Raw genomic sequence first — 26,133 nt, 5'->3', positions numbered from 1 at the left:
TGGAAGCCAGGTGGTTTTAGCCACAGCAGGCACACTACTGAACATTTGCAGAAGTTTACAGGAGAAGTGATAAGTGCAAGAAAGGGCAAAAAGATTGTGGAAGAATTGGGAGAATGGAATGGGGTTGGGTTTACCTTTTTTCAGGTAAACAGATTTAGGGAGGGAGGATATTCTTCCATGATAATCCCAACTATAAAAGCCAAGAAAAGATCTTATGCTAAGAAAACCAAATAACTATATATAGTATTTATTGGGCTTGTCATGGAGAAATATTCAAAGGAATTACAAGTTCATTTTTTAAAGGAGAGATTCTTAAAACTTGCCTCAGTACTATTTATCTCCATTGTTACTTCCAATTTTCCAGTATCTTTTAAAAGACTTTTTGCAAGCATTCATATTACTGAACATCTTATTAAAAATTTTCAATCAAGTCAAGGAAGCCTTGGATTTCTCTTCCATATCCATTTTCTCAGGCATCATTTTGATACTTTGAAAATCATTGCTATTACTTTACCAAATTTGTGTTGTTCTTTCAGGACAGCAAAACATAAAATAATTTTGTTTGGTGTAAACCATGGTACTGTGGATTTTCACATACTGAATATATTAATATTTTCACATTATAATGTTAAGACAAATAAAACCTATTTCCATTTCCACTACAATGGAAAATAAAACTACTTACAGAAATTCTGCTTTCCAACTAAGCTTTCTCCATTGTCAACCTTGTTGCCAAAGTTTTATTAGAGAATTTGAGATTTGGCTGTACTTTGTACATATTGCTACGTATGGATTCTTAAGATTGTTTTAACAATTAAATAGAAGTCATTCTCTGTTGAGAAGGCATTTTAAAAATTATAGGAAATTCCTTTTATTTGAGGAATAGTCCAATGTATTTGATGCTCTCGGTAGGCCTACTCAGAACACTGTAGTTTTTTATGATCATTACTAATTATAATTATCAGCAAAAATAATTCCTTATTTTACCAAAACAAGAATAACCATTTTCTTTTCTTTGTAATCAAATCAAAATTTTACTCTGAGTTTGAAGGGACCACAGATTATTTTTGGCTCACATTTATCTATTTAAAATCCAAACATACAAAATTTAAGAAAATAGCAAGCTGTATTTCAATATAATCATCACCCAGCTTCAACTATTATTGATTTATGACCAACCTTGTTTCTTCAATAGCACCACTCACGCTGGATCCCGTATTTTGAAGCAATTCCCAGACACATCATTTCAACTGTAAATATTTTAGCATGTATCTCTAAAAGAGGACTTTAAAAAACATAATTATGATACCATTATCCTACCTAAAAATTAATGACAATTTCTTATTCAATATTTTCTTATTCAATATTTACTTAGTATTCAGTATTCAAATCTCCCTGTTTGTCTCATAAAACATTTTATCATTTTTTTCAAATTAGGTTACAAATCAATATAATTGGTTGAAATCTCTCTTAAGTTTTCTTTAACCTTGAGGTCTCCCTGTTAACCTTTTCAGATGAGGACAAAGACACAGAGAAGTTATATGATTTTCCCTATAGACCCACAGTCGGTGGCTGAAGCAGGATTGTACCAAAGCTCTCCATTTGTTCTCTATCAAGGAAGGAAGATAGGCCATGTGGGGTGGCTTGTTTAAATTCTTCAATTGCTAACCCTGTAATATGCTTTCCACCCTAGTTCCAGAGAGGTATCATGAAGGATCTAGGTCACTTTATAAGGATACCTTACCTTTATCACATTTGTTTGGGGTCATAACCTGTGGTCCAAACACTTTCTCCTCTCAGTATTCAGACCCCAGTGTTTTGTAAGAAATTTAGAAGAAAAGAAAATTAGATGACCATAAATGTTCTTTCATGGGCAGTTTAATGTTATCTAAACATCCCAAAATGTTACAGTCATTTAGTGTCCTACAAATCCCTAGTGTTATTTATAATCACCAAGGGAATTTTCTACCAAAAGGTCTGGGATGCCTAAATTAAGAACCCCCAGCTAGCCGCCAAATCAATGGTCTTCCAGCCTTTACCTGCCATTCAAGACAGCCAGAGTTCTCAGTAACACGTCAGCTCCAGCAGAAGATAGTTCTAGAGCCAGTTCTAAACTAAGAAGTTACAGAGGCCCCCTCCTTGAGTGGCAGTCCTTACACCTATGAAATTAGTCAATTGTACAGAGAAATTTCTAAGAGTCATCCTCTCATTTCCACCCCAAAATTCAACCTCCTTCTTTTGTTCATAGTTCAGTGTCTTCTTCATGAGGATCTCCCCCAGAGGAGGGATACCCTGGCAGATGGCCCATCCCTTTAATAAGAGCCCCTCGCCATAAGTAATTCATTCACACTCCTGGTACCAAATTTCAGACCTCCTCTCTAGAGCCTACTTTTTCTCTAGCTCCTATCTGTAGGTCATGGGCTGTGACCCATGGGTCCACTCTGTTCAGGTGAGCTGATCTATGCTTCCTCCCAGGTGTACACCTACCGGTGGGATTGCTGGGTCATATGGTGACTCTGTGTTCAACATTTTGAGAAACTAACAACCTGTTCTCCACAGCATTCACACGAGTCTGCATTCCCACCAGCAGTGTATGAAGGCTCCACATCCTTGCCAACACTTGTTATTGCTGCCTTTTTTATTACAGCCACCTAGTGGGTAGGAAGTATATCTCATTTTGGTTTTGATTTGCATTTCTAATGATGTTGAACATGCACTTATCAGCCATTTATATATCTCCCTTGGAATATTCTCTACTTTTGTCTAACACAGAAAAATAGGCTAGTAGAGGAAATTGTTTTCCAGTATAAAGGCAGGACCTTAGCTGCCAAGGGAAATATAGGACACATTTTGAAATGGGGCATTGCAGAGCCTTTATTAAAGAAAGAGGGCCAAGGGCTTCAGCTATGACATTAACCTGCCAAAGTCAGAATAGATAGACTTGGGTGTACACATAGCAACAATACATACAGCCTTCCATAACTAAACAACTGCTCATATTTAGGGGTCATGGGAGGGATAGGATGATTTTGTACAGGTTGAGGTAGTTTTGAAGGGTCTGCTCATTGAGAATACATTGTAGTAACAAACCAAGAGATTATTGCCTTCTCTGAGTTTCATGAGTGTGACTTACGGCACTGTGACTTAGGGCACTGAACTTCAGCTTCTTCGTTGGGAGTAAGAGAGTGGGCTATATTTACTCATCCTAAATATTTTATGTATTTCTGAGAGTAAAGGAAGCATTAAGAGAGAGTGAAAAGGTTTTTTAAAAATTTTGTATGGTTCCTGTCGAAGGGCTTTTTCTCCTGATGATGATGACAATGAGGACTTCATAGATAGAGTATTCCTGGAAAAAAGAGTAATACAAAGACTCAGAAATGTGTATAGAAACCTATTAAAAGGTGTGGAGGCAGTGTGGGGAAATGTTCCCTGGGAGAACAGAGATGGAAGCCATAATATTGAGGGTAACATTTTTTAACTTCATAGCAATGGATGTTCAATTATTAAACAACACTTATGGAGCACTTACTATGTGCAGTTGATGAAGAGGAAATGATATAAATTCAGAAAAGAAGCAAAGGGAGATATTTCAAGGATATGGAAAAGGAGAAATATGCTCTGGGGCCATTTTCCCCCCAACTCCAAGACGCAGCAGCTGGTGGTGGCCGTCATTATAAGGAAGCTTCAAGATAAATGATGACACCTGCCAAGGGACTTCACCAAGACACTCACAGGTCTTGGTAAACACAAGCTAATTAATTTTCACAATACCCTTATGAGGTGGGAAGTAGCATTTTCGTAGTTCTACAGATGGGGAAGTGTCAGCACATAAACATAAATTATTTGTTCTCTTTATATACTGAAGTTGTGACAGGGCTGGGAATAAGAAGTCCTAGAAATTCAACTTCCAGACCTTCATTTTTCAACTTATATTCCAATTCATCTCCTTTTCCTATAAAGTAATATTGGATAGCATATTTTCCCCTGTTTTATGGGTACTTAAGTACTAAGTGCAGTTATTCCCAAGAATATAAAATCACATTTGAGACAGGGCGCTAGAAGTCCTCTAAGTTAACCCCCTCGTTATTTATGTTAAATTATTCAGGACACAGGACTGACTAGTGCCAGAGTACAGATTAGTGCCCCCTAAATATCTGTACTCTTAGTGGCCAACTCTGGTTTGAGGAATCCTACACATGATTTCCCACTGTTTCCTTTTCTGTGGAATGCCACAGAGTTGTACAAACTGAACATGTCATGGTTGGAAGTCCCCATAAAAGCTGTCAACCCCAACAATGCATCTGGCTCTTAAATCTTCTCTACAATCTCTTTGGTAAGTGGCTGCCCAGACTGTAATTCAACACAACGAACATTCAGAAAGCCACCCCTGCTAGGCAGCTCATGCCACCTCTCAACTGCTGGGTGTTCTTCTCCCCCTTTGACAGCCATCAGATCGCTGACCCCTGGTCCCTGCCCACCCGCCCTAAAGACATCTCTTATTTGATTCTTCCTAGCCATCTTTATTGCTGTCAACTTACTATTCTTTCAGTAAATGTTTATGAAGTCCCATCTATAAGTGTCACCAACAATAAAATGATAAACGAGGAGAGAATCATCCAGCAGAGGAAACTATACATAAATAAGCCCTCTGAATAAAAAGTGATAAAGGCTTTGATGGAGCATCATAAAACATTAAGGGAACAAAGATTACTTGCCTACTCTTTATAAGCACTGGAGATACAAAACAATATTCCCTGAAGGAATAGAGATGTTTCCTGCCCTTCAGAAGTTTATAGTCTGAAAGAATAAGAATGTAAGTGTTGACTTGTTACTAGAATCCAAGTAACCATGTGCTATGGAGGTACGATATTCCACTGTGTTATTTATAAAATGTTGCTGCATGCAAACAGGCATAACTATTAATAAATTTCATCATTAAGAACTAACTGAACAGGGGCGCCTGGGTGGCTCAGTTGGTTAAGCGTTTGACTCTTGATTTTGACTCAGGTCATATCTCAGGGTCATGAGATCGAGCCCTGGGTGGTCTCCATGCTCAGCGAGCAGAGTCTGCTTGTCCCTCTCCCTCCCCCTCTGTCCCTCCCCATCCCCCCATCCTCATCCTGCTCAGGCCTGCGTGCTCTCTCTCTAAAATAAATAAATAAATCTTTAAAAAAAAAAAAAAGGAATTAACTGAACAGCACAGCCACTGACTTGCACAACCCCAGGGGAGCATCTTCCAACTGCTTACTGTGAGAATGGTGGCCCCTGGATACCAACTCCCTGCACCTTTTTTTTTTTTTTTTTAAGATTTTAATTATTTGAGAGAGAGAGTGTAGGCAAGCAGGGGTAGGAGCGGGACGGGGGGTGGAGATGGAGGGGGAAAGAATTTCAAATGGACTCTGCACTGAGCACAGAGCCTGACATGGAACTGGATTTCATGACCCCAAGATCATGACCTGAACCAAAACCAAGAGCCAGATGCCCAACTGACTGAGCCACCCAGGTGCCCCTTAACTGCCTGCGCCTATAGATCACCTACTAAGTGCTAGGCACTGTGCAGTGAGGGTATAGTGTTGAAAAAAGGGGATCAACGCTGTTCTCTTGTAACTTAGTCTTCTGAGGAGGAGGCAGACATTTAAGAAATGCATATGCAAATGTATAACTACAAATGTGATAAATACTATAAAAGGAAAAGAACAGTTTGCTCTGGAATAAATGTGATTTTTAAAGGGACCGAAAAGAAAATTTCTCTGAGGACTTAAGACTTCCTCCAAGACCTGAGGGACACATAAGGGATAACCAGGCAGAGAGATGAAGAAAACGTAGGCAGAAGATGGGAAAGAATGTTGTGAGCCCTGGGAACTGGGAGAAGGAGCAGTGCTCCAGACTGAGTAGCCAGGATGCAGGGCTGGAGGATGGGGCCCAGGAAGAGTTTAGGGTTGAAGTTAAATGCCACAGGAAGGATAGGAGGATGTTAGGTAGTCTGCTGGGAGCTGAGGAGCAAGAAGTATTATGGAAAAATCAGTGCATAGATGATGCTCAGTAAGCAAATATCAAACTGAACTATGCATTTTCAGAACGGAGATTTTTAGTTCTGGTCTGTTTCTTTTCTAGTTTCTAAACTTAATGCATATGTTTTCAGTTAGAAAACATTCAACCCTTGCTGTTGTTTGGTCTTTGTCCTGCTCAAAACAAGTATCGCTCAGTCAAGTGATTAACAATCTCATAATGATATCAGTATATGAATCCATAAAACAGGGGCTCCTGGCTGGCTCAGTCGGTGGAGCATGAGACTCTTGATCTCGGGGTCATGAGTTTGAGCCCCATGTTGGGTGTGGAGATAACTTAGAAAATAAAATCTTAAAGAAAGTGAATCCATAAAACAAAACTTGCTTTTTCTAATTATTTCATCTGCGGGTTTCTAAATGTTCACCACCACTTGAGCCTTGAGCAGTGTTTGGATTTACTGCCATCTAGTGTCTCTGAAAACATAAGTTTATTTGTGTTTCTGAACAAGACACTTCCTAAAACTGTGCAAACGAGCAAATCTATTTCTGCTTCTGGAATGGGAGAATCTCTGTTTTGATTTTATTTATATTGCATTTGAATTAATATAAAATAAGTCTGGCCTTATTACTCTCTCTCTTTTCTCCATCCAATTATCTAGGGTTTCATTGATCCCTCTGATTTACACTCTTACTGTCTTCTTAAGACTTTCATTGTGAGAATTCCTCACTAATGCTGTCTTGAGGTGGACCAGTATGCCCACTGTACAAAAGTGTCTAGTTTTCAGGAACACTTAGGAGTTGGAATCGAGCTTTGCAAGTCAAATGCAGAGGGGTTGGGGCAGCTCAAGGACAGGCATCTTTCCCTAATTTGCAAATATAACTTAACAGCAGCCCTGGTGTCACTCCACAATGGTGCCCACACGAAATTCAGGGCTCGCTGTTCCCCTGAGGCTACTGGTGAGGATTAGTGTGAGTTTCTGTTGTAGTCTGTTTTTACAAGGCTGGGAAAGATAATCAGCCCAAAATATATTCTCAAGCTATTGCAGTTCAGTTTGGCCTGGGGTTGTTAGTCAAAGTTTTGCATAGGTAATTAAAATAACGAACGCTTTTCTGAGAATACAAGTTAGGGATGTACCCACATTTTTGTTACAGCCATCCACGCACTTGTTCAAATATACACATTTTCTTTCCCACCACATCCTTCGTTATAATTCTCTTGTTCTTCAAAGGTCCCAAGCCACTCGTTTCCGTTGGCATCAACCAGCTCCTTTTGACAAGCAGCAGACGTGGGCCATAGACAATGTCTATATCGGGGACGGCTGTATAGATATGTGCGGTGGCCACGGAAGGTGCATCCAAGGAAGCTGTGTGTAAGTACATTGTGTTTTCTTCCTTCCATTGGCAGTTCCTGACTCTCATTCCAGCCAGGAGAGTTTTCTGAAACTGGATTTGTAATCACTCCAAAGCTGCCGTTGGTTGTATGGTTTTCTTGAAATCTGATACTGAGCTAACTGTAGAGCTTATGGATATTGTATCTTCCTTCTTGCTTAGAGATTAGGAACTGAACAATAGCTGTCTTGTCAAGAGAAAAGTGAATTATCATCAACTGTATTTTTTTTCCTTCTGTGTTTCTATGGTACACGTGAGCCCAGAAAAGGACATAGAAGAGGTTTGGGAGTTCAGTATATTCTGACCGAAAATAATATGTCATAAGTATTTTTCTCACTTAGGCCTGAATATATGTAATAGATATGCATTACTTGTGGTTGAATTGGTATTCCTGTGTGGTTTGCATAAGAAAGTTTTTAAATGCCTGCTCAATTTGCTATCAATGGAGAGGGCTAGTATTTTACTTAGCGAGCGTTAGCATCTTTGGAAGGATCTAAATAAAGTGTGTGTGTGTGTGTGTGTGTGCGCGCGCGCGCACGCGCGTGCATGCACAGATCTTGTGTACCACGGGCCTTTGTGCTTTATTTTCAAAGATTTTGCTGTTTGGTAGGATAGTATGAATGAGGGTGCTGATAGAGAATTCATACCCCCTACTCCTCTAATCTCCGCACACCTGGGAGGTCTTTCCTTTGGTTAATGATTCTAGCCCATATCCAGAATGACCTCTGAGACCCCAGAGCCTCCAATCCGACATTCATATTTCCTCCTGTATTGAACACAGAGGTCAGTCCTTCGGTCATAGATGGCAGATGCTACCCAGAGTACCCACTGCCATTTGGAACATGGCATCTTGGATTCCTAACTGACCCAAAGCCTCTTTAAAAAGACCAATTTCCTAAGTAATTAGGACCTACCAGTTCAGTTTGGCAGCCACAATTTCTTATCAGCTTTCTAGAGCTGTGTCACGTAGAGACAGGGCTCTAGTAAATTCTTTGAAGTTGCTTCTTTCCCTGTAAGCCCAAGTCACTACTTTAGGAATGCCTAGGGGCAGCTAATTCACAGACTATTTCTAACCTAAAGCACTGTTAAGAAAAGCAGATGAATGGGGCACCTGGGTGGCTCAGTCGTTAAGCGTCTGCCTTCAGCTCAGGTCATGATCTCAGGGTCCTGTGATCAAGCCCCGCATCAGGCTCCCTGCTCCATGGGGAGTCTGCTGTTCCCTCTCTTGCTGTGTCTCTCTCTGTCAAATAAATAAATAAAATCTTTAAAAAAAAAAAAAAGAAAAGCAGATGAATTCTGGAAAGCTCTGTGAAGCCAAGTAAGCTTTCATCATCCTGGACTAGAAATAGCAGCTGTCTTCACTAATTTGAGAACACAATTGTGGAGGTTTTGTTTCATGTTGACTTTTCCTTTCTTTTCTCCGTACCCAGCTGTGACGAGCAGTGGGGTGGCCTATACTGTGAAGAGCCCGAGATCTCCCTTCCAACCCAACTCAAAGACAACTTCAATAGAGCTCCATCCAACCAGAACTGGTTGACTGTGAACGGAGGGAAACTAAGTACCGTGTGTGGCGCTGTGGCTTCGGGAATGGCTCTCCACTTCAGCGGGGTGAGTATTTGGCTACTGGTTATTCATGTCTGCATCCTCTGAGGTTCCCGCAAAAGAGTTGAGTCTCTTTTATTGGCAGATCAAGATGCAGAATTAGACACTCTAAATGCACAACCCTGATGCGAACTTGCAACTTTATACAAATCAGAAAATACTAATTATTTCCAACATTTTCCCCATCACAAATCACTCGAGACCATTTAATTATGCAAGGTAGTGTCAGCACAAGGCATATGTACGTACACATTAAAAAAGGACTTAAGTGAATTTTCATCCTGGGAGAGAGTGCTTGCACAATGTGCAAGGGTCTTCCATCTGGATGATGCTCTAATTGAAAACTCTTGAGCTTGCAACAGATTTGGGATTTAAGGAGCCAAAAATCAGGAAATTGAGCTTCAGTGTTTCCTGAATTTATTAGCAACACTTACTTCTTTCTCTAAATTATCAAAGAAAGAATAATTGTCAGTAATGACTAGACATTTTTATTTATAGCAAATTATTTTGTGAATGACAACAGCAATGTTAGAAAATTTCTTTGATGGGGCACCTGGGTGGCTCAGTCAGGTAAGTGTCTGCCTTCAGCTCAAGTCGTGATCTCAGGGTCTTGGGATTGAGCCCCGCATTAGGCTCTCTGCTCAGCGGGGAGTCTGCTTCTCCCTCTCCCTCTCCGTCTGCTTCTCTCTCTCTCTGCTTCTCTCTCTCTCTGCTTCTCTCTCTCTCTTTCTCAGAAATAAATAAAATCTTAAAAAAAAAAGAAAAAAATTTCTTTGAGAAATTTTATGGTCCTTCTAATTGCTACTAAAGATGACGTGTTTAAAAATAGAATTTCTTCAATACCGTAATTAAGTACCCTTCATAAGCAATTTAATTTTTAAAAATTACAGATTCATTGTCAGGTCTTTATTTCCCTACCATTCCCTATCTTAGAATTTGCATTTGTGCCAATAGAGTGTATTATTTATATTCAGTGTTTTAGCCGATAGTAACAATATAGGATTCGTGTAATCCTCAACGCTAATAATGCATGTTTACAATACCCTTCCTACTTAGCTAGAACTCCAAGAGGCCTAGTTTCCTGCCTATGTTCAACTAAGAATTATCTGCCTATCTACACTAATATATTAATATAGATGACACTAAAATCAGCTATAAAAGTTTAAATAAAAATAATTACAACTATTATCTCTAATTAATAATTAAATTGTATGAAATCCTTAGATGTAGTCATTTTTAAATTTCATATTAAAATAGTTATCTCAACATGCTATTTTATTAATAGCTATTACCTTTTAAAAAATCTAAAAATACCTGTGAATAACTGGAAATAGTTTAATAAAACAGAACAGTTACTTTAATTTCAGCTCTCATATTGCTCATAAGAAAACAAAAGAGAATCTCCTTAGAATACATCGTCCTTTGTAAGTTCTAACAATGAAATTTCAAAGTTTAGCAAATATTTGGTGAATACCTACTATGTGCTAGAGGCCATGCTGGGAGCTAGGATAACGGGAAAGATGATACAAACACCAGTATTACAATACCATGGGACTTGTATTACAAAAGAAATATAAAAAGATGGAAGCCAGAGAAAACCTTTAACTTGCAATTACATTTCTTTATCACTGTTTTGTTGGATTCTGCTTTTCTCCCTTAGGGTTGCAGTCGACTGCTAGTCACCGTGGATCTGAACCTCACGAATGCCGAGTTTATCCAATTTTACTTCATGTATGGATGCCTGATTACACCGAACAACCGTAACCAAGGTGTTCTCCTGGAATATTCTGTCAACGGAGGCATTATCTGGAACCTGCTAATGGAAATTTTCTATGATCAATACAGTAAACCTGGGTTTGTATTCTATTTTATCTTTAATAATGAGTACGTTGAGCAAAGATGCTTGATGAGGTCTGCCAGCTTTAGTCACGGGGACTGCAGGGGGCCTGGAACCATACCCACTGGTAGAGATTCTTCTGACACTGACATAAAGGTAAGATTTCTGAGCTGGATAAGCAAACTGGTTTGGGTTTTTATTTTAAGAACAACTACTTTTTTAATTCCAGAATAAGATAAAATATGTTACCACAATGCCAGTCATGAATAGACCCAAGTGCAGAAACCCATGTGAATTAATGAATATATGGTAATTAATTTCAACGACATTTTGGGAAAATAGAAACAGGAAGACAATATATTTATTTATTCAGTCATTCATTTATTTATATAGGGTTTATATAGTGTTCCCTCCATTTTAGAGAATTGAGGACTTGGGAAATACCTAAAGTCTATTTTTTAATTATTTATTTGAAAAACCCCTAGGGGTACCTGGGTGGCTCAGTCGTTAAGCATCTGCCTTTGGCTCAGGTCATGATCCTGGGGTCTTGGGATCGAGCCCCATGTCCAGCTCCCTGCTCAGTGGAGAGCCTGCTTCTCCCTCTCCGTCTGCCTACCACTCTACCTACTTGTGCCCTCTCTCCTCTCTGTCAAATAAATAAATTTTTAAAAATCTTTAAAAAGAAATCTCTTTAAAATATATATATTCTCTGCCACTGAACTATACACTTAAAATGGGAAGTTTTAGTATAACATATAGACTTGTCAAATCAATATCTTATACACACACCTGGAAAAAATGTAAGTGTTATATATATTTTACTACAATTTAAAAATATTTAAAGAAATTTTTTAGAAGTTAATAAATGGGGGCACCTAGGTGGCTCAGTCCATCAAGTGTCTACCTTTGGCTCAGGTCGTGATTGAGTCCTGAATTGGGTTCCCTGCTCAGCAAGGAGTCTGCTTCTCCCTCTTCCTCTGCCCTTCCCCCTGCTCCCCTGCTCTCTCTCTCTCTCTGTATCTCTCTATCTCAAATAAATAAATAAAATCTTTAAAAAATAAATAAATAAATAAAATATATATATTCTCAAAGGGCAAAAAGCAATCAATGTGACCAATGAGAAAAGTTAAAAAAGATCTTAAAAAGTAAAAGAGCATATTTTTTAAAGTGGAAGGAGAAGAGAGAAGAAGAGGGTAAGAGAGAGAAAGAAGAAGGTTGGAGGAGAAGAGAGAGCAGAGGGGAGGGGAGGAGAGGGGAAAGGAGGAATGAATACAGCCCAACCAAGAAACAGAATAATTAAAAGCACCCAAAAAGGAAGACAAAACATAGATAATCCCTCGGTACATGGCAGACCAGGTACAGGCTAAAAATTAGGTAAAAGAAAAACAGTGAAAGAATCTTGTAAATGGTCATTTAAATTCAATGTATCTGTTAAGAAGAGGTTCAGCTGCGAATGACAGAAAACCCCAAGTAACTTAAACAAAAGGTTTCTTTCTCTCTTAATATAAATTAGATCCAGAAGAAAGTAGCCCAGGGCTGCTACAGCATCTCCACAAGCACCAGAGACCCAGCTTCCTTCTACCTATCTTGTGGTCCAAAAGGGCAACTCTAGCTCCTCCACATTCCCACTGGCAAAAGGGAGGATAGGCAAGAGGGGCGTGCTGTCTCTCTTTAAGGACACTTCCTAATGGTTGCCCCTATTTCCATTCACATTCCAGTAACCAGAACTTAGCCACAGAAACACACCCAGATGCAAGGGAGTCTGGACATACTGTCTTTATTCTGGGTGACTGTTCACCTCGCTAAAAAGATGGGCTCCTATTATGAAGGAAGAAGGGGAAGATGGCAGTTGAGGAAATGCCAGCCACAAGCAAACATTTAAAATCCTGCACTTGCATTAAAGTTGGACACCAGTAAAGGAATCCAGAGAAGCTAAGAAGAACACAGCGTAATAGTGCAAAAAATGTGCTCATCTATTAGTAGAAGATAATAGATAAGCCAAGTAAACCATTTCCTTAGTCTTTATGGAGAAAGTTATAAAGACTCTCAGGTATGAGTTCCTGAACATTTAGCATAATATACAGAGAAAAGGAAGTCTCTGTATAAAGGATATAAACATAACTGTCTGATCTGCTTTAGTTCTCTCAGGGAGAAACAAATTGACCAAAGTAGGAACAGTGGTCATAATTTATTTAAACTTTCAACAGCCTTAGTTAGATAAATTTCCACTCCATAGGTTTATAAAATGTGGTCAAGGATTTATCAGAGAAAGGAAACTAATTTAGAAATAGGAAAGAAAAAAAAGATAAAGATCATTGCTTTGGGTAAAGAAGTCTATTGTATGCCCTTCCGGGAGCAGATACATTTCTGATATTATTTGATATACTTTAAAATGTTAAACATGCCAAATCAATGCTGATAAGTTGTAGAAAGATCTTACAAGGGGAGACAAAAAGGGGGCAAGGAGAGGTGCAGATGAACTTCAAAATTGAAATGCCTGGGGAAATAAACTTTGGAAAAGATTATTTGCCTAAGCATTGCTGGTCTCCAGAGTGCCAATAACTCTACAGGTAAGGATCTAGGATTCACAGTCTGCACTTGCCTTGTGTCCCCTTTGGTACACAAAATGCATCTTGGTCTTAGGGTACACAAAATATGGACATGGTCCATAAAGTATTTAAATTTAAGTACTGAAAATCTAACCAAAAGCATCCTCAATTCGAAGGGATCTTGATTGGTCCCCATCTGGAATATGGCCTACTATTCTGGAATCTACCTCAAGAATGACATAAAAGAGAAAAGAGGAAGGAAAAATAAAATCAACAAGGAGATACTATGTAAATAAAACTGAAATAACGAACCCTCTTCAGTGTGAAAGACAAAAACTAAAGGAGCCACCATCGAAGTCCTCAACTTAAGCGTTCTTCACAGGATGAATTTGGGCTTACTGGCCCTGTCTTGGCACACTAACACTAAGAGGCAGCCTTTAAAAGTGAAGGAAGGTAGATTAGCATGGATAAAAAGATGGGAATTTATGCAAAGGAGATTAAACCACAGGAAATTATTTCCCCCAGCCGACTTCATGGTTGTGAATACAAGTTCAAAAGGGTCTGATACATTCTTGGGCTTTAAATGCATAATTGCGATCAAGGGGTATTTTAGACCTCATGTCTAACTGGTTATGATTCATATTGGAGCATGGAGTCAGATTTGTCCATGTCTATTCTTAGTGACTGGGTTGGGGACAGCATGCTGGGCTTCTTAGCCCATGGTTCTTACTCAGCATTTCTTAGTATAATGTTTTCAATAAAACATAAAGACAAAGTCAATGTCAAACTACAAGCAACTGATAAAGTAATTACAAAAAACCTGGTACCCTCAAGCTGAGAGCCCAAATGTCCTACCACAATCCAGTGTCTAAATTCTAAGCAAATTGCTGATACTCATGGAAGTAGAATGAAATCGAGGTGCCAGGGGAAGGAAGAGATGAAACCAACCCGTAGGAGACAGAAAAAAAAAAATTTAGTCTTGGCTTATGTCTACCAAAGTGCATATCCCTGGGCCTACAAATCCAGAGATGCCCCTGGGCAAGCAGAAAATTGCAAAGTCCCTTTAAGACCTGCCAGGGACAGTTAGAATAAGTAGGTGGTTCCACAGTTCTTGAATTTGTTCACATTCTGTTTCCCAATTTAGGGACTCCTGAACCTTCATAAACTCAAATCAGTTTGTCATGGTTTTTAAAAATTAAAATTTTTATATTTTAAAAATTAAAATAAAATTAATTAATTTTTTAAATAAATTTAAAATTTTTTAAATGTTATCTCATGTCCTCCCCCCACCCACCACGTGACTTGTAACATCTTATCTCTTGTTGTAAATCTTTTACTCACATGAGACGTTTGACACGATTTCCCCACACACACACCCCCATCATTTTCTCACAGATTTGTGAATATCCTTCTCCCTCCTGATGCTAAAGAGATTGCTACTCGCTTCCGCTGGTGGCAGCCAAGACATGATGGCCTGGATCAGAATGATTGGGCCATCGACAACGTCCTCATCTCGGGCTCTGCCGACCAGAGGACCGTCATGCTGGACACTTTCAGCAGCGCCCCTGTGCCCCAGCATGAGCGCTCCCCTGCAGACGCCGGCCCTGTTGGGAGAATTGCCTTCGACATGTTTATGGAGGATAAAACTGCAGGTACATTTTTCCCTAATGCTAAATAAAAATCCAGCAGAAATGTAGTGTAGATTTAGGTCTTCTCAAAGAAGTAGAATGTGGAGCCTCTTACAGATTCTCAAATGGTATAGAGACCGTGAAAATGCTTTCACCCTTTTGTTTCTCTCAAACTTCCTGGTTTATGTTGTGACTACATCTTTTCTTTCATTCAAGCAGCAAGAATGTTTTAATAAATAGCATTTTGTAATAATACCATCTTTTTTAGAAACTCTTCATTTCTGTTTCCTGTATTTTCTCCTTTGGGTAGAAAGCCAACATTTCCTGGACATTTGTTTGCATATCTGAAGACAAGTGTCTTGTTTTGCTACACGTCAGATGCCTTTAGGATGGCATTTCATGTTTTCGAGAGTGTCTAAAGGTCTTGCTGGTTACTCTTCATTCTCTCTAGAAGTAGAGCAGTGATTCTGGTGAACCAGAAAAGATCTCTCCATGCTATGCTCATTTTTAATGTCTTGTTTTTGTTTTATTTCACTGAAACTCTTCTGGTCACCTTTTTTAAAGTGGTGTCTTATGTCAGGTTTGTGGCTTTTTCATGCCACATCCTTGGTTATACTACATAAAACATGGAATCCTCAGGCAAAGTAGTGATGTTTAATTATACAGCTCCTACCAACACTGCAAGTGTTATCTGAAAGAGTTATCTGAAAATCGCTCTCTGATGAAGGTTATTAAGGAGATTGACTCACACAGATCTGGTTCAGATCTTGGCTAAATTATTAATTTATTTTTTCCCCGTGTAACAATTTACGTAAGTGAGTTTCTGGTCAGAGAATAATTGAAGTACTGCTTCTGTATGAATAAAAGCAAATACAGATTAGGGGTACCTGGGTGGCTCAGTTGTTAAGCATCTGCCTTGGGCTTGGGTCATGATCCCAGGGTCCTGGGATCGAGCCCCGCGTCAGGCTCGATTATTTTTTCAAGTACCTAAAATACCCGTTTTCACTTTAGGCTTGATTGGTTATGTACAATTGAAGAATTGCACCACTGGTTTTCTAGACACTGTAATATCTACTTACAGAAGTAGTTTCTGATATTTCAGAAGAGATTGATGAGGTAGTTGATTAATGTAAACGTGCTTTCTTCAGGATTCAGAGTTCTAGCATAAAATAAAATATGTGCCCCAGAATAAACTGGTGTGGGATATTCTTAATGGAATTCAAGTTTCTATGCACTTTGACTTTTGAGTACTAGATGCAGGATTAAATGTAGCTCCAAATCCCATGAATCGGGATGGGATTTGGAATGAGAATTAACAGGTAATGGCAATGGGATTGTGTTAACCATTTGAACCCAGACATAAACTGCTTGTTCTGTGACGTAGGTTAATGCTCAGACGAACTCCGAAGGACACAACACAGGTGAAGGCTGAGTTCCAATTACATTGTTTGGTCTCTCCTCTGACCCTTCTGACACCATACAGCTCTGTGACTCGCACAGTGGCCCCAAGCCTCCCATCATACCCGTTCGTCGCCATCGTAAATGCTAGAGCTAACCAGGAAACTTTCAGAGACAGAGACCTATAAAACCAGAGTATATTGTGAATTTGATGCAACTTATGGATATGTTCCATTCCTAAACTTTCTGGAATAAAATCATAATGTTAAAAATACCTGTTTCAGAAAAGAAAGGACATTGTGGGCGACGTGTGTGTGTGCGTAGATGCACATGTGTGTGATTGAGAAACAGGAGGAGAGACGATAGGATGTACTCTGTGCTAATCAGGTCATAGTCTTGCTGCCCACGTTTTCCTTCAACTCTTACAAGCCTGTTTTTAGTCACTTAGTTGAGTTATAATTGACATACAAAAAGCTGTTGATTTTAATGTATACAACTTGATGAGTTTGGAGATAAGTATACACCCATGAAACCATCACCACAATCAAGGTCATAAATTGATTAATCACCTCCTAAGGTTTCCTCACACAGGCCCCCCCCAACATTTTTTTAAGCTTCTTAGCAAATTTTTAAGTATACAATACAGTATTGGTAACTGTAGGCCCTCTGTCGTACAGTAGATTTCCGGAACTTACTGCCCTGTATTCCTGAAACTTCATACATACCCTTTGACTGACATTTCTCCCTCTCCCCAGCCCCAGGTAACTGCTATTCTACTCTCTGGATCTACGAGTTTGACTATTGTAATTTAATTACCCAGATGACACTACCAGAATTTCAGTAGAAATAGCTAACTCACTTCCCTATCATATTACTAAAAATTCTTTGTCCTTTAAATCCTCCCAAAAAGTTAAATGTCTATAAGAGAAGAATTGGTATAGGGGCGCCTGGGTGGCTCAGTCGTTAAGCGTCTGTCTTCGGCTCAGGTCATGATCCCGGGGTCCTGGGATCGAGCCCCGCGTCGGGCTCCCTGCTCAGCGGGAAGCCTGCTTCTCCCTCTCCCACTCTCCCTGCTTGTGTTCCCTCTCTCGCTGTGTCTCTCTCTGTCAAATAAATAAATAAAATCTTTTTTTTTTTTTTAAAAAGAAAAGAATTGGTATAGGGGCACCTGGCTGGCTCAGTTGGAAGAACATGTGACTCTTGATCTTGGGGTCATAAGCTCGAGCCCCACATTGGGTGTAGAGATTACTAAAAAAAATAAAATAAAAAGCATTGATATACAAGTCCCTTTGCTTTTCATTTATAACATATACAATACACTTTTTTTTCCTAAATGTAGAGTTACCAATATTGGATAGTAGGTATATCTCAACCTCCTAGTATCCATGTTCCTAAAATGATATGCTTATGTTAGTGTTTTGCCTGTGGATTGTGTGTAATGTAAGAGAGATTTCTACTGAAAATAATATGAGATCTTGCTTAAAGTGAAAAGTTGCTTCAAGTAATTTTGCTATAAATTTGTCATAAAATTTTTGTTCATTTAAGTGAATGAGCATTGGCTATTCCATGATGATTGCACGGTAGAAAGATTCTGTGACTCCCCCGATGGCGTCATGATTTGCGGCAGCCATGATGGAAGAGAAGTGTACGCAGTGACCCATGACCTGACTCCTACGGAAGGCTGGATCATGCAGTTCAAGGTAAAAATATGGTTACACAAGTAACCATCCACTAGCAATATAAAAATGAAAAAAGAATTTGTAGAGACAAAATACGTTTCATTGACTTAATCTATACTTTGAAAAATAAAATGTAATGTTTCGGTAATGTTCATCTCAACTATATATAACTTAATGATTAAAAGTGATTAGGATGATTTTACTTCTGAACTATGCCAAGGTAAAACTTTCATAAATGTGTTTCTACTCAATATTAAATACTGACAGATCAAAATAGTGACAATAAAAATGTAGGGTACTTATTTCAGTTCCCAGAGTCTAAATCATTATATGACTTAGCCAGTTTCTTCCTTTAAGAGAAGCTTAAAGCTATTATGGTTATAACTACGTTTTGTTTTTTTTTTACAAGAGCATTTTAATGTTTCTAGAGAAAGAAAATTCTAGAAAACAAAGGCATGATTAGCATTAATGCCAGCATCAGTTTTGGCCAAGATTTTATGTCAACCAATTTATTTTATGTCAACCAATTTATTGTCTACCTCGCTCCCAGTGTATTAACAACAAATGTTGCAGGATGCCTATCTGCATCAACAAGGGTATTGTGCCTTATTAAAAGTACCTTCTGTTATCACTTCATTGCATCTTACTTGTAGTTGAAAGTGATTTATGGAGAGTCATAAATTGTACAACAAAATAGTAAACTTGGAAAAGCTGTTAGCAATCCTTCTTGGTCGAGCATTCTGCCAAATAAAAGTGCCAGACCATTAGCACAACAAACAACAATTTGTAAGAGTGGGCCCAGGCCTTCCAAGGCAATCAGCCAGCCATGGCAGAAGCACAGCTTTCAGCTTCTCTCCAAAGTCCCTGCACAATATATTTGGCACTTTCTATAATTTGTCACCTTGGGCAACCACATCAACTCTCCCATCTATCAGCAGAACAGATAATGAACCTGAAAATACAGGATGGATGTGGTACAGCGTCTATCAAGTGATCGGCAACTTTCTTGTTGCCAAGTCCTTAGAGCAGAAACATGTAATATGGTTTTAATCCTTTAACAATCTTTCTTTTCTGTGTACTAGATCTCTGTTGGATGTAAAGTATCTGAAAAAGTTGCCCAGAATCAAATTCATGTGCAGTACTCTACCGACTTTGGTGTGAGCTGGAATTATCTGGTCCCTCAGTGCTTACCTGCAGACCCCAAATGTTCTGGAAGTGTTTCTCAGCCATCTGTATTCTTTCCAACCAAAGGGTGGAAAAGGATCACCTACCCACTCCCTGAAAGCTTAGTGGGGAAGTAAGTAAAAAATTAAAGCCTGGGTTCCAAGCATCCAGAAGTTCTTTAGGGACACCTGTTGAGCCTGAAATTCTGTGTAATTGTGGGTAAAATGCTCTCTTACCCCTAACTCTAAAGGTTCTCTAATTGGTGACCTCCATGATGAGCTACCTTGAGGAGACCTCAAGTTTTAATCCTCAGACTTGGGCCTTGGCAGGCCCTTCCATTTCCCAGGTTTTAATCTCTGAACATGGGGACAGACCAATAGTGATAGTCTTAGAGCCACATGAAAAGGTGTATGTTTCCTCATGGATCTGGTAGACTGTGGTCCACCGTGCATCACACGCTTTCCATATTACTACTGCCTTATCACTCCATAGATGGAGCCAGGAACAAATCCTAACCAGTCATGCTATTTGTACAAATCCTAATTCTTCGTGCTGTCTGTACAAGTGTGCTTTGTAGATTTCATTTTTTCTCTGACCAAAGCATTAAGTTCTGCACCTGCAGTGAAAAGTCATTAGCTGGGAGCAGTGATGAGCCAAGATGATTAAACTGTTCCCTGAGAAGTCTGTGGTTGAGTTAATTTAAAGCAATTCCAAAAGATTTGCCTTTAACTGTAAAATTAGGAAAAAAGATACACTAGAGAAAATGACAGGCATACCTCCACCATATGAATTGTAGAGCCTGGCTAAATGCAAAACCTTCTTATGAAACAGAATTATGATATATGACCGGAACATATAGAGCCTTTAAATAAGGCGCTTGCACTGGGCTTTTCCAGTGTGCCATAAAAATCATTTACTACATGATCACTCACTGTTTCCTGGAACAAATCTAAAGGGCTTTATCAATTAATGTGCTAGGAAATTAGATCAGGATACTTTCCACTGCAGGTAATAGAAAACCCAATTCAAATGGACTCAATTAAAAATGAAATGTATTATAGCTATAATGAAAAACTCCAAAGACAAGTGGACTCGAGCGTGGGTTGATTCACAAGCTCAAAAATGTCCTCAAGGACATTGTTACTTCTTTCTCTTTGACCCTGACTCTTGCCACACTGTCCACACTTTGGTGTCACACTCAGTCCCCATGAACATAGACACTTGCAGAAAACTGAAGCAGAATGCATCCTTACCTATGTCCAGTGGGAAAGAAAGAGAGTTGCTTTTCTTTCAGAGCAACTACCTCCTCGCATCCCATTGGTACAAAGTAGCTCAAGAAAGCCCATCCCTGACTCCAGTCAGTGGCTAGGGGAGTTATATTATCCATATGACTCACCAGGGGTGAAGTGGATGCTAGGGAGCCACCACGATGTCATTGCTTCATTTTTCCCCTCCCATTCTCTCTCTTTTTTTTTATAATGAGGTGTAACTTATGTTCAGTAAGATCCACACATCTTAACCGTGCAACCCATGTAACCACCCCATAAACTAAGATACAGAACATTTACATCACCCCAGAAAGTTTCCTCATGTACTTTGAACTCTTTACACCAAAACTGTACAGCATGTTTTGATATAGGGTTAATTATGAGGCTTGTATTTTCCCCCAGAAGACACAACAATGATGAAATCAAAATCTCAGGGAAATTGCCCTTTAAAAAACCCTTTCAAAATTGTTTTCTAATTAGCAGAGTTGTTCTGAGAATATTGATCATCTTTGGGGATTCAGAAGTTGCTGTTTCCCAATCACCTGAGGGCTGTGTGCATGCTGACAAGTCTCTGTCAGAGGATGTGCTCACCTTCTGTACAATTTCAGAAATGGCATTTAATGGGTCTAAATGGCAGCACAACCATTGGACTCCAGCTCATAAATAACTTCATTTCTGATAGTTACAGATTTGTATTTTAAAATGTTCCTATTGCTTGAAATAGAGATTCCACTGTATTTTCATTTTGTCTTACAAGTTTGCTCACAGATCATAAAATTTAAATGAAACTGGCTTTAAAGGACCATTACTAGAAATAGATAATGGTGGTCAGAAAACATTTTTTATTAATGCATTTCATCCTGCCAGAGTGTCTTAAATGGTTTTTTTTTTTTTTCTCTTGAGTACTGAATGTGTACACATAGGAAAATGGACCTGAATAAAGTTAACTTTGGTTCTCACTCCTTTGCTTTTGTGTTGTCAATAGTCCAGTAAGATTGAGGTTCTATCAGAAGTACTCAGATACGCAGTGGGCAATCGATAATTTCTACCTGGGCCCTGGATGCTTGGACAACTGTAGAGGCCATGGAGATTGTTTAAAGGAACAGTGCATCTGTGATCCAGGATACTCTGGGCCCAATTGCTACTTGACTCACACTCTGAAGGTAATGTTAAAGCCATCAAAAGAAGCATTTATCCACACTGCAGGTCATGCCTGAAGAAACATTGTGTGAGGCTAATACTTTATAACAGCATTCTCTGGGGGCCCCAGTAAATAAATCTTTGGATGGCAACTAAAGAATATGTCTTAGGTTTCTTAGATAAAAAAATATTAGGATCAAGGCTGGTACAATTTATCAGTTTATAAAATAAACCAGAGTGTATCAATTAAAGAACATAAATACTCTGCTTTTTTTTTAAAGCAGACTCTTAATTTGAAATCAATATTAATTCTTCTTCACGTTTTCAGTAGATGTACTGTTTGAAAGAAGATGCTAATGTTATGAAGCAAATAACCTAGATTCATTATCACAAAGAAACAAATTTTCAAAAATGACTAAACAGTACCTGCATTTTTTTAATTGAATTATAATTGACATACAATGTTATTTTAACTTCAGGTATGCAACACAGTGATTGGACAATTCCATGCATTACTCAGTGCTCACCATGATAAGTGTAGTCCCCATTATGTCACCAACCAACATTATTACAATATTATCATGACCTGAATTTTTGTTCAGAAAATTCAGTGTTCTGATGAGCAGTGCTGAAACGTGGCTGGTATTAAGAATACAGAGGTCAGGGGTGCCTGGGTGGCTCAGTTGGTTAAGCGGCTGCCTTCGGCTCAGGTCATGATCCTGGAGTCCCGGGATCGAGTGCCGCATCGGGCTCCCCGCTCAGCGGGGAGTTTGCTTCTCCCTCTGACCCTCCCCTCTCTCTCATGCTCTGTCTCATTCTCTCTCTCAAATAAATAAAATCTTTAAAAAAAAAAAAGAAAAGAGAGGTCATTCTTGGAAACTTTAGCTGTTACATCATTATTTAATGTGCAAAGTAAATACAGTTGCCCAACACAGTTGCCATATATGCATTCTGTTTCTGCGAACAAATTCAGTGCATGCGTCACTGCAGTAGCAGAAAAACGACTAAGCCAAAAAAGCACAAGTGGCTGAAATCAAATATGTAAGTGGCAAACAATGTAAACCAAACCTGTCCTGTCATTTTTTTTTCCTATAAGACACCAACAGCTTTGGAATTAATAAGTTAAAAAAATAACATTGGAGCAATACTCACTTGTGTCTGAAGCTGTTGTCTATTTGTTATCAAATGAGATTATAACATGAGAAACCTAGCCATAGATAATGAATTAACTAAAAAAAAAATCTAGTTTCATGAGCATTCAAATTTTGTTAATATTCCTCAGTTGGATAAGAAATTATACAAGTCTATATTATGAACTCCGATCAGACCTTTCTAATGAGAGTTTACATGGTTAACAGTGCATGTCTTCTGACTCTTGTGTTCTTATGTGTAAACCTCCCTTTTTAAAATTGCATTTATTTGTTGGGGTGCCTAGGTGTGTCAGTCGGTTAAGCATCCAACTCTTGATCTCAGTTCAGGTCTTGATCTCAGGGTTGTGAGTTCAAGCCCTGCGTTGAGCTCCATGCTGGGCGTGGAGCCTACTTAAAAAAAAAAATTACATTTATTTGCTCATATCAGTAAGATAAGGAAAGACTGCCATGTGACTACATGTCCTTAACTATAAAGATGATTATGTTCTGAGTTTGAAGAGAGTCCTTTTAAATCATTTTAACTACACAGTAAGATACCAACTACACAACTCATCTAAAGAAATGAAAAAGTAGTTTTTCTGTATACAGTTACTGCAATTGCAACTGTAACAAATTGTTTTCATGATACATCATTTCTATCATTTAAGAAACAAAAAAAAGAATCATGCCTCAACACAGTGCAAAACTACTATGGACAAAAAGAATGTACCATGGACAAAATGAATAGAAAAATCAGGATGTTTACAACGATGTGAGGGGATGAAATAATTTTGCATAAAATGTAACCATAACAGACCCTAATATTTTATTTGTCTACTCTCTTTGGAAAATAGACTATTCCTGATTGTTGGTCATTCTTAGGATAAACTGGAGACCTGGGGAAAATATTCTAGATTTTGAGTATTTCTCATCATCATCCTGAATCTTGACCCTGATAAACATGTAAAATCTGACTTCCAAGGTTGATTTTCTTTTGACTTCATACAAAAAGCTTTGGTTTCAAATGTCCCTGACTAACCATATGGACATTCTAAGTTCACACTGTCCTAGAAGCTAAAGGGTCCTGGTTGCTTAAAGCGGTCGCCAAAGTGGGGGGGGGGGCACACACTCCTGGGGGAAAACAAAACAACCCATTGAAAAATGTTAGGGAAAAAAGTGCTAGAACATCTGTTTTATTTTATCTTATGCCTTTAAATTTTCATTTTTTATGCATGTTTCATTATATGATAAATTACAATTGTACTTTTATATACAATATAAATAAATATTTGGAGAATATATGCTTAAGTAACTTCACAAAAAGGAGTGTTACTATAGCCAACTTGCAATTGTTTTATTTTATGATTCTTTCTAGACTTAAAATTCCAATGACTGAACATTATTTAATCACTTTACATGATCATAATATATGATGAAAAAGAACATTTGTAGAGATATCTTGGCTTTTTTTTTTTTTTAATATCTTTGGAAAAGCATTTGAAATCAACCCTATTTTTTCAAGTCCAAGATGAAACTGTGTTGTCTAAACTATTCCATAGTTATTATCTGAAATTGTTACTTTTAACCACATCCCACTTACTTGTTTCCAGACTTTCCTGAAGGAACGCTTTGACAGTGAAGAAATCAAGCCTGATTTATGGATGTCTTTAGAAGGTGGAAGTACCTGTACCGAGTGTGGGATTCTTGCCGAGGACACCGCGCTCTATTTTGGGGGATCCACTGTGAGACAAGCTATTACTCAAGATCTGGATCTCAGAGGGGCCAAGTAAGTCGGTTTTGGTTATTTTTATCACAGCATTGCAAGTTGGCCCCAAAGTAAGGAACACATTTACGGGAGAAGTTGTTATCCAGGACTTGAGTAGACTATTTGTTCTAATTCACTATTCTGATGGATAATAATATGTGTTTGCATTCAGATTCCTGCAATACTGGGGGCGCATCGGTAGTGAGAACAACATGACCTCCTGCCATCGGCCCATCTGCCGGAAGGAAGGCGTGCTGTTGGACTACTCTACCGATGGAGGCACGTTTCAGGGGTGAAAGCCACACCTTGGAGCAGATTCCCAGTTTACATCCAGTGCCCCTCCGTAAAATTTCTGCAAAGCTTCGCTGCCTTTGCAGTGAGAATAGCGAAAATCACAAAGAGAAAGCTGCAGATCTTAGTCACGTTACGCTTCCATACATGAGACCTGTGTGTTCCACAGAATCTACCCACGAGGGGATAAGAGAGAAATCACACCAAAAAATAAGCTCCAAGCTTTATGAATAAAGAAAAAAATCTGTGTAACTGAAGCTTGATTATCAATGACATAATTAAGAAATAAATTTTATATGGTTTCCAAGTTAAGATCATTTTAAAAAACATTTTAAAAGCTTTTGTGTGAACAATAAATAACAATAAGTCTATAAGAAAATTTTATTGTGAAAGAAGATAATCTGAATTCATGAGTCTTTCAAAAAATATTTTAATAAAATTTGATTGTATTATTTTGAAGTAGCTGAAACCAGACCAAAAATACCGTAAAGTCCTTAGAAGATCAGTTTTAGCAGATAGGTATCATTTGAATAACTAGCAGAGAAATAGATGAACTTAAAGTATTTTAGGGTATTCAAAAGTGTTTCCTTAAGTAATTTAAACATCCCACCTACACTTTTATCAACTGATAAGAGGGAAACTTCTTATCAGTCCAACAAAATAAAAATTGCCTAGAATTAAAATAGCTACATTAAAATGTTAAATTACTAGGAGCTCCTGTCCAGAAACATGCAAAACATGGATGTAACTCATTATTTATGAAAAATAATGCACATAGTAATCTAGAACAAAATTTTAAGGACAGAAAATATATAATTTTTACTTCGTGTTTTTATTTTTGGCCCAATATTTCTAATTTTTTAAAATATTTTTTATTGTTATGTTAATCACCATACATTACATCATTAGTTTTTGATGTAGTGTTTCATGATTCATTGTTTGCGCATAACACACAGTGCTCCATGCAGAACGTGCCCTCTTTAATACCCATGACCAGGCTTACCCATCCTCCCACCCTCCTCCCCTCTAGAACCCTCAGTTTGTTTTTCAGAGTCCATAGTCTCTCATGGTTCGTCTCCCCCTCCGATTTCCCCCCCTTCATTCTTCCCCACCTGCTATCTTCTTCTTTTTTTTTTCTTAACATATATTGCATTATTTGTTTCAGAGGTACAGGTCTGTGATTCAACAGTCCTACACAATTCACAGCGCTTACCAGAGCACATACCCTCCCCAGTGTCTATCACCCAGCCACCCCATCCCTCCCACCCCACCTCCCACTCCAGCA

The 26,133-nt window shown here is 38.5% G+C and overlaps 1 protein-coding gene across 1 annotated transcript in view; it reads left to right on the top strand.

The window, feature by feature from the left end:
• Positions 1-26,133, top strand: part of RELN (reelin) — a 288,596-nt gene that overhangs the window by 237,475 nt on the left and 24,988 nt on the right. The window contains 9 exon segments of the mRNA XM_081799707.1: positions 7,238-7,378; positions 8,828-9,005; positions 10,660-10,853; positions 14,781-15,037; positions 17,957-18,111; positions 19,173-19,387; positions 21,508-21,685; positions 24,403-24,578; positions 24,730-24,836. Coding sequence (XP_081655833.1) covers positions 7,238-7,378; positions 8,828-9,005; positions 10,660-10,853; positions 14,781-15,037; positions 17,957-18,111; positions 19,173-19,387; positions 21,508-21,685; positions 24,403-24,578; positions 24,730-24,836 — 1,601 coding nt within the window.

This window comes from Leptonychotes weddellii, chromosome 12 (assembly GCF_054177405.1).
Source record: "Leptonychotes weddellii isolate Sample4059 chromosome 12, ASM5417740v2, whole genome shotgun sequence".
Lineage (NCBI taxonomy): Eukaryota > Metazoa > Chordata > Mammalia > Carnivora > Phocidae > Leptonychotes > Leptonychotes weddellii.
Note: the sequence above shows the minus strand (reverse complement) of the source record. Positions and strands in the feature narration are given on the sequence as shown.